The 13,044-nt window shown below is 43.5% G+C and overlaps 1 protein-coding gene across 1 annotated transcript in view; it reads right to left on the reverse strand.

The window, feature by feature from the left end:
* The window catches only part of CNGA2 (cyclic nucleotide gated channel subunit alpha 2), a 151,836-nt gene extending 140,495 nt beyond the window's left edge, over positions 1 to 11,341 (reverse strand). The window contains exon 1 of the mRNA XM_044269008.1: positions 11,226 to 11,341. Within this exon, the coding sequence (XP_044124943.1) occupies positions 11,226 to 11,341 (116 nt within the window). The remainder of the gene's footprint in view (positions 1 to 11,225) is intronic.
* Positions 11,342 to 13,044: the final 1,703 nt, after the last annotated feature.

Consider the following 13,044-nt stretch of genomic DNA (forward strand, 5'->3'; position numbering starts at 1 on the left):
GGGGTTATAAGTGGTGTGCCCCAAGGTTTAGTGCTGGGTGCTCTATTATTTAATTTATTTATTAATGATATTGAGGATGGGATTAATAGTGCCATTTCTATTTTTGCAGATGACATTAAGCTATGTAGTACTGTGCAGTCTATGGATGATGTCCATAAACTACAAGCTGATTTGAACACTCTGAGTGATTGGGCATCAACTTAGCAAATAAGTTTCAATGTGGATAAATGTAAGGTTATGTATCTTGGCAGTAACAATGTATGTGCATCATATGTCCTAGGGAATGTAACACTGGAAGAGTCACTTATAGAGAAGGATTTAAGATTTGGTTGTAGATCATAGATTAAATAACAGCAAACAATGTCAATCAGCTGCTTCTAAGGCTACCAGGATATTGTCCTGCATTAAATGAGGCATGGACTCGCGGGACAGGGATGTTATATTACCACTTTACAAAGCATTGGTGCGGCCTCATCTAGAATATGCAGTTTAGTTCAGGGTACCAGTCCATAGAAAGGAGGCTTTGGAAATTGAAAAAATACAAAGGAGAGCGACTAAAGGAGCATGGAGGGTCTTAGTTATGAAGAAAGATTAAAAGAATTACATTTATTGATAAGATATGTCTAAGGAGGGACAGGATTAACCTATACAAATATATAAATGGGCCATACAAAAAATCTGGTGAAAAACTGTTTAATGTAAAATGCCCTTAAAAGGCAAAGGGGCACTGCCTCGACTGGAGAAGAAAAACTTCAGTCTCCATAAGTGTCAAAATTTCTTTACTGTAAGAACTGTGAATCTGTGGAATAGACTTCCTCAAGCCATAGTCACAGCAGGAACAGTTGACAGTTTTAAAAAGGGTTTAGATGAATTCTTAAAAGTAAATTACATTAATGCTTAAGAGAATGTGTAGAAATCTGAGTCTCACTTCCTTCTGGGATTCATGTACCCACCTATCCGTTGGATGAACTTGATGGACTTATGTCTTTTTTCAACTGTATTAACTATGTAATATCCTTTGGCAGAAAGTTAAAAATGGTCTCACTGCTCTAACAGTAATGAACCCTTTTCGGTGTTGATGAAGAAACCTTCTTTCCTCTAGATGTAGAGTTTGTCCCCTCTTCACAGTCTTGGATATAAATAGATGATGGGAAAGATATACAGTCGTGGCCAAAAGTTTTGAGAATGACACAAATATTAGTTTTCACAAAGTTTGCTGCTAAACTGCTTTTAGATCTGTGTTTCAGTTGTTTCTGTGATGTAGTGAAATATAATTACACGCACTTCATACGTTTCAAAGGCATTTATCGACAATTACATGACATTTATGCAAAGAGTCAGTATTTGCAGTGTTGGCCCTTCTTTTTCAGGACCTCTGCAATTCGACTGGCCATGCTCTCAATCAACTTTTGGGCTAATTCCTGACTAATAGCAACCTATTCTTTCATAATCACTTCTTGGAGTTTGTCAGAATTAGTGGGTTTATGTTTGTCCACCCGCCTCTTGAGGATTGACCACAAGTTCTCAATGGAATTAAGATCTGGGGAGTTTCCAGGCCATGGACCCAAAATGTCAACATTTTGGTCCCCGAGCCACTTAGTTATCACTTTTGCCTTATGGAACGGTGCTCCATAGTGCTGGAAAATGCATTGTTCTTCACCATTAGTCTAAAACATATGTTATATTTATGGTAACCGGAATACCCCTTTAACTTCTTCTGCATTGACTGTGGGTTAATGTACTTAAAAAAAATATATTTAAATTTAAAAAAATTAATTAATTAATAAAAATAAGTACAGATTTTTGTTTTTAAGTCATAGTAATAGTTATCAGCACTAGCAATAGTATAGCAGACTACGTACAAAACCATAATAATATCCAGACCCTTTTTTGTTCATAAAAAAATTAAATAAATATACATTTATTATATTTATATATATTTCTTAATTTTAGCAATAGTATAGTGAAATTTGTGTGTGTAAAATATACAACCATACACACATTTTTTTATTTTGAAAATATAGGTATTTGTTTTAGCTATATTTTGTATAGCAGTTTTCTGTGTAAAATATACAAACGCACACATATTTTTTCATGCAAACAAACAAAATAAAACTTAAAATGTCCAAATTTCCACAATATGAATATCTTAGATGCCTTAAAAGTCACTTTGAAGGGGCTTGTAACATTTTGGCACTGTACAAGATTTTTCTGGCAGTACAGTGCCATAGAACCAGCAATAGAAAAATAGGCAGCCAAAATCCAAAATGCGCTCCAGTCTTTTGAAGCCTAGGGGTGGGCCCAGCCAGTAGATAAATTACATAAATAGTGTCCACTTTCAGAGCACAAGTGTACATTGATGGTTTTAGAAATGTTTTGTCTTGAAACCTTTTTTAATAGTTAGGGATGAGTGAAACCGAACAGTAAAGGTTGGATTTGTAATGAATATCGAGGATTCGGGCACCAGAACTCGAACACAGACTTTATTGCGGAAGTCTGCGTTCAGGTTTGTTGTTCAGATTCTGAATAAAGTTGGTTGAAAGGCTGCAAAGTAGCCAATTAACAAGCTTTTTAGCTGTGGGCACTTGGAATCCATCACAGTAAAGCCTAGTATTGGCATGGCTGTGATTTGATGGCGCAGCACTTGAATACAAAACGGAAGCCTTTAAGAGGCATTCTGTTTTGCTCCGTCCTAATACAGTCGTGGCCAAAAGTTTTGAGAATGACATAAATATTAGTTTTCACAAAGTTTGCTGCTAAACTGCTTTTAGATCTGTGTTTCAGTTGTTTCTGTGATGTAGTGAAATATAATTACACGCACTTCATACGTTTCAAAGGCTTTTATCGACAATTACATGACATTTATGCAAAGAGTCAGTATTTGCAGTGTTGGCCCTTCTTTTTCAGGACCTCTGCAATTCCACTGGGCATGCTCTCAATCAACTTCTGGGCCAATTTCTGACTGATAGCAACCCATTCTTTCATAATCACTTCTTGGAGTTTGTCAGAATTAGTGGGTTTTTGTTTGTCCACCCGCCTCTTGAGGATTGACCACAAGTTCTCAATGGGATTAAGATCTGGGGAGTTTCCAAGCCATGGACCTAAAAGTCAACGTTTTGATCCGCGAGCCACTTAGTTATCACTTTTGCCTTATGGAACGGTGCTCCATCGTGCTGGAAAATGCATTGTTCTTCACTAAACTGTTGTTGGATTGTTGGAAGAAGTTGCTGTTGGAGGGTGTTTTGGTACCATTCTTTATTCATGGCTGTGTTTTTGGGCAAAATTGTGAGTGAGCCCACTCCCTTGGATGAGAAGCAACCCCACACATGAATGGTCTCAGGATGCTTTACTGTTGGCATGACACAGGACTGATGGTAGCACTCACCTTTTCTTCTCCGGACAAGCTTTTTACCCGATGCCCCAAACAATCGAAAAGAGGCTTCATCGGAGAATATGACTTTGCCCCAGTCCTCAGCAGTCCATTCACCATATTTTCTGCAGAAGATCAATCTGTCCCTGATGTTTTTTTTTGGAGAGAAGTGGCTTCCTTGCTGCCCTACTTGACATCAGGCCATCTTCCAAAAGTCTTCGCCTCACTGTGCGTGCAGATGCGCTCACACCTGCCTGCTGCCATTCCTGAGCAAGCTCTGCACTGGTGGCACTCCGATCCCGCAGCAGAATCCTCTTTTAGGAGACGATCCTGGCGCTTGCTGGACTTTCTTGGACGCCCTGAAGCCTTCTTAACAATAATTGAACCTCTTTCCTTGAAGTTCTTGATGATTGTTGATTAAGGTACAATCTTAGTAGCCACATTATCCTTGCCTGTGAAGCAATTTTTATGCAATGCAATGATGGCTGCACGCATTTCTTTGCAGGTCACCATGGTTAACAATGGAAGAACAATGATTTCAAGCATCACCCTCCTTTTAACAAGTCAAGTCTGCCATTTTAACCCAATCAGCCTGACATAATGATCTCCAGCCTTGTGCTCGTCAACATTCTCACCTGAGTTGACAAGACGATTACTGAAATGATCTCAGCAAGTCCTGTAATGACAGCAATGAAATGCAGTGGAAAGTTTTTTGGGGATTAAGTTAATTTTCATAGCAAAGAAGGACTATGCAATTCATCTGATCACTCTTCATAACATTCTGGAGTATATGCTATATATAAAAACTTAAGCAGCAACTTTTCCAATTTCCAATATTTTTGTAATTCTCAAAACTTTTGGCCACGACTTTACATATTTATACATGGTTATTAGATCACCTCTCATCTTTTTTCTAAACTTAATAACCCTGATTTTGATAATCTTTCTGGGAAGTGTAGTTCACTCATTCCAGTTGTTAATTTAGTTGCCCTTCTCTTAACCCTCTCCAGCTTTAATATGTCTGTTCACAGAAACCCAGAATTATACACAATACTCCAGGTGCAGTCTGACAAGTGATTTGTAAATTAACAGAACTGTGTTACATGCATCTATGCCCATTTTGATGCAACCCATAATCTTGTTGGCCTTGGCAGCAGCAGCCTAAAACTAGTTGCTACAATTAAGTCCCTTTCTATGCCAGAGTTACCAAGGGTTTTACATTTAGTATATATTGGTGACTCATATTTTCCCTTACCATGTGTATAAACTTACATTTATCAGTGTTAAACTTCATTTGCCACTTTTCTTCCCAAGCCTCCAATCTATCTGTAGCAGTATACTGTCTAATTTTGTGTTAATTACTTTACACAGTTCATTATAATCAGATCATAAAAAATGGAGAATATGGCTCAATACATAAGGGGGTGATTTGAAGTTTTTATTTTTTATATATATATTTTTAACTTATTTGTTTTAACATATATTTGCTCTCTGTTATATTGACTCCTGACTTGAGGCTTTTACAGCAGAGTGGAATTGGGCCATAAATGCCTAAGCAACTCTCCCACAAAGCAATCGCGGTGGACAAGTCCTATCTGCTAAACAGACAATAAACACTGCTGTTTAATCTTGGGAATCAAGTTACCATGCCTGATGCTTCCAGACCTGGGGGGAGCAATGGTCTGCGGTGATCTGTTCTGCAAGACTGTTTGTTCTTTAGAGGAAGGACTGCTCTGGACTCAAGGATGCTACCTACAGGAATGTGTTAACCTCTACAACTATATCTACAGATTATAAATGGGCTGTGCTGATTGGCTAAGACAGTATCTTGGAGTTGTTTCAGGGGTGGGCACTATATGGGCTAGGTGTGTGTACATATGATTAGTATATAAGACATACAGTGAGGAACAGAAGTATTTGAACACCCTGTGATTTTGCAAGTTCTCCCACTTAGAAATCATGGAGGGGTCTGAAATTCACATTGTAGGTGCAGTCCATTGTAAGGAAGTCAAATTGTAAGGAAGTCACATTGTAAGATTTTTAAAGAATTTATTTGTCTTGCACTGCTGAACATAAGTATTTGAACACCTGAGAAAATCAGTGTTAATATTTGGTACAGAACCTTTTGTTTGCAATAGAAGAGGTCAAACATTTACTATAGTTCTTGACTAGGTTTGCACATACTGCAGCAGGAATTTTGGCCCACTCCTCCACACAGATCTTTTCTAGATCTGTCAGGTTTTGGGGCTATCACTGAGCAACATGGAGTTGCAGCTCCCTCCAAAGATGTTCTATTGGATTTAGGCCTGGAGACTAGCTAGGCCATTCCAGCACCTTGATATGCTTCTTACAGAGCCACTCCTTGGTTATCCTGGCTGTGTGCTTTGGGTCATTGTCATGTTGGAAGACCCAGCCACGACCCATCTTTAAAACACTGACTGAGGGAAGGAGGTTGTTGCTCAAAATCTCACAATAAATGGCCCCATTCATCCTCTCAAAATACAGTCCAGTCGTCCTGTCCCCTTCGCAGAAAAGAACCCCCAAAGCATGATGTTACCACCCATATGCTTCACAGTAGGGATGGTGTTCTTGGGATGCAACTCATCCTTCTTATTACTCCAAACACGACGAGTGAAGTTTAAACCAAAAAGTTCTACTTTGGTTTTATCTGACCACATGACTTTCTCCATGCCTCCTCTGGATCACCCAGATGGTCATTGGCAAACATCAGATGGACATGGACATGTGATGACTTGTGCAGGGGAGCCTTCCGTGCAATGCATCATTTGAAATCATAATGGTGTAGTGTTCCACCGACAGTGACCTTTGAAACTGTGGTCCCAGTTCTCTTCATGTCATTGACCAGCTCTTCCCTTGTAGTTCTGGGCTGATTCCTCACCTTTTTTATCATCAGTGATACCCCACAAGGTGAGATCTTGCATGGATCTCCAGTCCGAGGAAGACTGACAGTCGTCTTTAGCCTATTCCATTTTCTAAAAATTGCTCCAACAGTTGATCTATTTTTACCAAGCTGCTTGGCAATTGTTCCGTAGCCCTTTCCAGCCTCATAGAGGTCCATAAATTTGTCTCTGACTGTCTTTTGACAGTTCTTTGGTCTTTCCCATGGTAGCAGTTGGCGTCTGACTGACTGTGGGGTGTACAGGTGTCTTTAAAGAGCTCAGACATGTGCTACTAAATTAGATTAATGAGTGGAGTAGAGGTGGACATTTTAAAGCCAGAATTCTTGCTGTTTCTCAGGTGGTCAAATACTTATGTTCAGCAGTGCAAGACAAATAAATTCCTTAAAAATCATACAATGTTATTTCCTTTTTTTATTTTTTTATTTTTATTTATTATTCTGTATCTCATAGTGGGAATGCACCTACAATTGGAATTTCAGACCCCTCTATTATTTCTAAGTGGGAGAACTTCTGCTCCTCACTGTAGTGAGGCACTTCCTTCCCTACTCCTTCTCTTATATTCTCTGCTCCTGCCCTTTAGTTACTTAGTTAACCGTTTATGTATAATTTCCTGTACCATTATAAATACCTTATTAAAGATCCAGTAGCTATTTTGTTAATTTATAATTAACTGGCCCCCCAAAGCTCAACAGATTCTACACACTATACACTCTATACCATAGACTACAATCATATAGGACACCATGAAGGGAATATTTGAAGTTAGTTTAAATGTTGTATGTTGCTTGTAAAAGTTGGCACATCTTTACACCTAACACTTTTATCTTTAAATACTCTTCAGTTCTTTTATTTTATGCCACCCACACAATGCAACTTTTTTGAGACTTTTACGTTACAGTGATTGATTGACTGACTGACTGATTGACTAACATAGCTAACCATGCCTACATTTCCATTGACTTTTAAAAATCAGAGTGAGATGTGTAGATTAAAAAAGATTAACATTTTTGGCAAATAAGACTGAAAAGTCACTGAAACCATATTCTGGAGTGCAGGGTGTGATAAATTCCCCATGTTCTTATTAAGCTTTACCTGATGAACTTTATGATGGGAGATCTGGGAGCCTTAAGCCCCTTTCACCACATATGTGAGTTTTCCGTGTGGGTGCAATGTGTGAATGAATGCAAAGCACCTGCACTGAATCCTGACCCATTCATTTCAATGGGTCAGTGCACATGACCATAATTTCTTTGTTGCGTGAGAATCATGGCATGTTTTATATTCTGCGTTTTTCACGCAACCCTGGCCCCATAGAAGTGATTGGGGCTTCATTGAAAAATGCAATGCATCCGGATGTGAAAAAATAATCAAAACTGATTGGACCTGTGCAGAAAAAACTGAAACACTAAACGCAATTGCAGATGAAATTGACTTAACTTGGTTGCAAAATCATGCATGTTTCATTGAACACATCCTGAATGCATCCTTAGAGAATCCTAATGTTTGTGTGAAAGGGCCCTTAACAAGGAGTTGTTCTCAGTCATGGACACTGCAAGGGAATGTCAAATAGGTGTATACTAGCAGAAGGACCCGGCTTCGCACGGGTATATTTAATCAATTTAATTTAATGTTTGTGTGTGTCGTTAAAAGATATCAACAGTATCCACTAAAACAGCGACATCTTCAGTACCCCGCCCCTTAACAGTGACCTACACAGCCCCCACCCCTTAACACTGACCCACCCACAGTGGCCCGTCTCCTTAAAATGGGACCTCCACAGCAGCCCACCCCCTTAGCTTTGACCTTCACAGCAGCCTGCCCCTTTAACAGTGAGTTCCACAACGCCCACCCCTTTGACAGTGACCACTATAGGGACCCTTAACAGTAACCTTTACAGCACCCGGCCCTTAACACTGACCATAGGTTACAGTCCCCTTAACTGACCTTCACCATTCTGGGCCCCCTTAACAGCGACCTCCACAGAGACTGCCCCTTTAACAGTGACTGCAACAGTACCCCGTTGCCTTAACAGTGACCTCACAGTACCCCACTTCCCCTTTAATAATGGCCTCCACAGTCCCCTCCTTCCTTAACAGTGATCTCCACAGTGCCCCCCTTTAACAGTGACCTCCACAGCGGTCGCCCCTTTATAAGTGACCTTAACAGTAACTGTCTCATTAACACAATAACCCGCCCCCTTAACAGTGAACTCCACAGAGCTCCGGTCCCTTAAAATGTGACCTCCACAACATCCCACCCCCATAACAGTGACCTCTACAGCACTCCGCCCCTTAACACTGACCTCCATAGCGGACCAACCCCTTAACTGTGACCTCCACCGTTCCCTGCCCCTTAACAGACACCTCCACAGCACTTGCCCCTTTAACAGTGATCTCCACAGCATCCCACCCCCATAACAGTGACCTCCACAGTGGCCCACCCCTTTAACAGTGACCTCTACAGCGGCCACCCCTTTATTAGTGACCTCCACAGTGCCCCATCTCCTTCAACACTGATTTCCACAACACCCTGCCCCTTAACAGTGGCCTCTACAGCAATCTGCCCCTCAACACTGACCTCCATACAGTGGCGTACACACAATCCATGGGGCCCGGGTGCAAAATTGATCCATGGGCCCCCCCCCAACCCGCCTGCCGCACCCACCCCCACTACCGCCCCTCAGATGATCAGATCAGCCCAGGCCCCAATCTGGCAATCCCATCAAAGCAAGGCAGATGGCCCCTGGCAGTTGACCCGGGGGGGGGGGGGATAGGGTTTACAGTCACTGGCACTCGTCTCTGGCAGGAAAAGCCTGCAGCAACAGGGCACACTGAGGCCCTCAGCCCCGCAGGCATCCCCCCTGGTAGATGACCGGGGGCAGGGGGAGGGTAATTACAGACTACAGTCACTGGCACTCATTTCTGGCAGGAAAAGCCTGCAACAGGGCACACTGAGGCCCCCAGGCATCCCCCCTGGCAGATGACCGGGGGAGGGTTTACAGTCAGACTCAGTGTGCCCTGTTGCGGGCTTTTCCTGCCAGAGACGAGTGCCAGTGACTGTAAACCCTCCCCCGGTCATCTGCCAGGGGGATTCCTGGGGGGCTGGGGGCCTCAGTGTGCCCTGTTGTGGGCTTTTCCTGCCAGAGACGAGTGGCAGTGACTGTAGTCTGTAATTAGCCTCCCCCTGCCCCCAGTCACCTGCCAGGGGGGATGCCTGGGGGGCTGGGGGCCTCAGTGTGCCCTGTTGCGGGCTTTTCCTGCCAGAGACGAGTGGCAGTGACTGTAGTCTGTAATTACCCTCCCCCTGGTCATCTGCCAGGGGGGATGCCTGGGGGGCCTCAGTGTGCCCTGTTGCAGGCTTTTCCTGCCAGAGACTAGTGGCAGTGACTGTAGTCTTTAATTACCCTCCCCCTGCCCCCGGTCATCTGCCAGGGGTAATGCCTGGGGGGCTGGGGGCCTCAGTGTGCGTGCTCCCCCCCCCTCTTTTACTTACTTACCGTCTGCAGTTCTTCTCATCCTCTTTCAGTCCTTCCGGATCCCAGCCTGACTTCAGGCGCGCGCCGCGCGCGCATGTTCTCGCGAGACTTGCACAGGAGTTCGCACAGGTCTCGTGGGAGTTCACGGGCCCGGCGCCGGCCGCAAGGAGGAGGGCGGGGGCAATGTAACTGGTATTGGGATGGCAATCAGATGCCAGACACAGCTGCAGCAGGGGCCACGGGTCCTCAGGCGGCCGGGCCCCCTGGGGTGCCGGGCCCGGTCGCAACTGCGACCCCTATATGTACGCCACTGCCTCCATATCGGATCATCCCCTTAACTGCGACCCCCACAACAGCCTGCCCCTAGGGTGGCCAGAGATCTGGTTTTAGGCCAGACAGTCTGGATTTCAGACTCCCTGTCCTCCGTCCGGTGCGGGGTCTGGACGTACATAGGGATGTCCTTTTGAACAGCTCACTCTCAGACAGAAGCACAGTGTGAGCTGCAGGGAGAAGGTCACCCTCCCTCCTACCCCTGCAGCTCACAGAAGTTTATTTTTACCTTTATTTTTTTCAGTCCCCGTCGACTGCGGAGTGGGCGGGGGCATGGCCTAACTGGGTCAGGCGTGGCTTAATGGGGACCTGGGGGTGGGGTTTTTAAGTCCGTCTTTTGAGGGTGGCATAAATGGCCACTCTACCTACCCCCTTAACTGTGACCTCCACATCACTGCGCTCTCTTAACAGTGTCATACACAGCGCTCTGCCCCTTTAAAGCTGACCTACAGAAGTGAAGAAAAATGGCTGGGTTGTTATGGAAACCTGGTGTAAAACTGTGTGTATGTAGAGATTAAGGGCCTGCGAGCTTCTATTGGATAATAAGGGTCATGTAACCATGTGTATGGCAGTTGGGATATGAGGAGAAAGACCTGCGGGCTTCTATTGGCTAATGTAGGTCATGTGATGTGCCATATTTGAATTTATGGGGGAATATCTCAGGAACGGTGCATCCTAGAGAACTAAGCCCGGTCTCAAACCTTCCCGGATACCTGATGTACCTGTGTGCCAAATTTCCTGATTGTAAATGCCACGGTGCAGATTTCTTTAGCAGACATACATGCAAACATACACTCAGCTTTATATATTACATGGCCAGTTCAGCTCCTGAGCCAGTGCTATATTTAGTCAACCACCATATAAACATACCAGTTTCCATAATCTCATTGCGAGGGACTGTTCTAAGTGATCTCTCACATGTTGTAGTCACAATTGAACGTGTAACCTGAGAGGTTAAATGTGTGTTATTGGAGTTGCCTACAATCACGTACATTGCATCCTTTTTAACAGTACCTGTATGTTTTCTAATGTGCACCTTAATTGCAGTCCCCAAACTGAGTGCATAATGTATATGACCAGCTTTCTTCTGTTTATTAAACAAAATGCATTAGATTACTTATTATCTTACCTACTCCCACAATTGTCTGCAGATTCCAATTCATTTTCACTTGGTGTCTTAATTGTTAACTTTGGATGTAAATCAGGAGAGGAAGAGTTCTTGTGCACATTTGTTTGACCAGTCATCCTCCATGGGAACACTTAGAAACGGAGCTTTCAGGTCTGGAGATTGCCAACTGTATAGATAAACAGATATGTGTACAGCAGAAGAGACATATAGTGAGAACAACCAATTAATTTGAATACCCAATTTTATTAAATATGTTTTATCTAGAAAGTATTCCCTAGATTACTTAACTAGCATTTCATAACTAGAACATTTTCAGAAAACTTGTTTACTATCCCACAACTTTATATGTCGTGGTGGTAGAAACCTATCTGTAACCCGCCGTATAAAGCGTCAGGTTACATCACGATCTTCAAGCGGCCTGTGCGGTTGCAGATCGCTGTAACCGCACTGTGATTAGACAGCTGCGGTCACAGGGAGATGTGCCATGACCTGCATGAGCCATAAGGCAGTAATAGATGCTTGCAGCTCTCTGCTACAAGCATCTATTACATTGTAAAGTCTAAGTGTGCCACATGCTGGCTATAAAATTAACTGTTAGCCTGAAGACTGGGAATTAAAGGGGTATTCCGGCAAAGTAACTTAATTTTTGAAAAACTGCATTAAGGTTGCAAGCTGTGAAACAACCAGAACCCATACCTATATGTGTAACCAGAGCTTCAATTTACCTTGCAATCCATTTGTCCAGCTCCTGTGTGAGTCTGCAACACACTAAGAGTATCATGGCGCCTGATCTTACCTCACAAAACTAAAATCCCCACAATCCCTAGCTTTCCTGCTGTGAGTGTTAATGTCTATTGATTGGCTACCTGACATACAGTCCGGTCACGCCCCCCACACTCAGTAATCACCAGCACACTGACACGCCCTTTGTCTCACAAAACATTTAGCTAGAGAAGTGATAGCAACACACTGAGCATGCTCGACCTGACAAAGGCTCAGAACTACAGGTCGATGCCATGGTAATTTATAGGAAACACAGCGGGTAGCAGAGGAAGAAAACTACTTTTAGAACTACTGAACTGTAAATATGTAATATTTAACGATGGGAAGGTTATAGGCCAGGTGGATGCCCTCTCACCAGCCTCCCATGGTTATGCATGTGTTCACCCTCACGTGCTTGAACAAAGGGAAGGGGGGGAGTATATGAGACAGTGACAGGCCTCATGGCTGATAGGAGAGAGGAATGGCGGATTATCCATCTCTTTCCCATTAGTGGGATATATTTCCACTGGACCGGGGGTCGAGTGGAGGGGTGGACCGTAGGCGCAAAAACGCAACCAGAGTATTTTTAGAAACCCATAACAATAATAAAAAAACATTGGTTTCTAAAAATACTCTGGTTGCGTTTTTGCACCTACGGTCCACCCCTCCACTCGACCCCTGGTCCAGTGGAAATATATCCTATTCATCGACCCAGACGGCGGCTTGGCCCCCGCCAAAGGGGATTGCGGACGGAATCGACAGCATCAACCAGTGAGACGTAATCACTCCTATCCACCTCCAGTCCAGTTGCACCAAACAATAGGTGCATCAACAACAGGTGAGCAGTACCACTCTTCCTGTTGCTCTGGAGGCTCGGCTCTTAACTTATTTACCCTATGAGCGCCTTTTTCTCTCCTTGGCCATTATCTACTTTCCCATTAGTGGTCAGGCCTGAGGCAGCAACAGGTGCCACAATCAACAGAGTATAAAGCTGTCCTCAAGGGGTGTTTCTTGTGTTGTACAGAAGCCTGGAGTGGTTTTGTGTGTGGTCTGAGCT

Source organism: Bufo gargarizans, chromosome 9 (genome assembly GCF_014858855.1).
Source record: "Bufo gargarizans isolate SCDJY-AF-19 chromosome 9, ASM1485885v1, whole genome shotgun sequence".
Classification (NCBI taxonomy): Eukaryota; Metazoa; Chordata; class Amphibia; order Anura; family Bufonidae; genus Bufo; species Bufo gargarizans.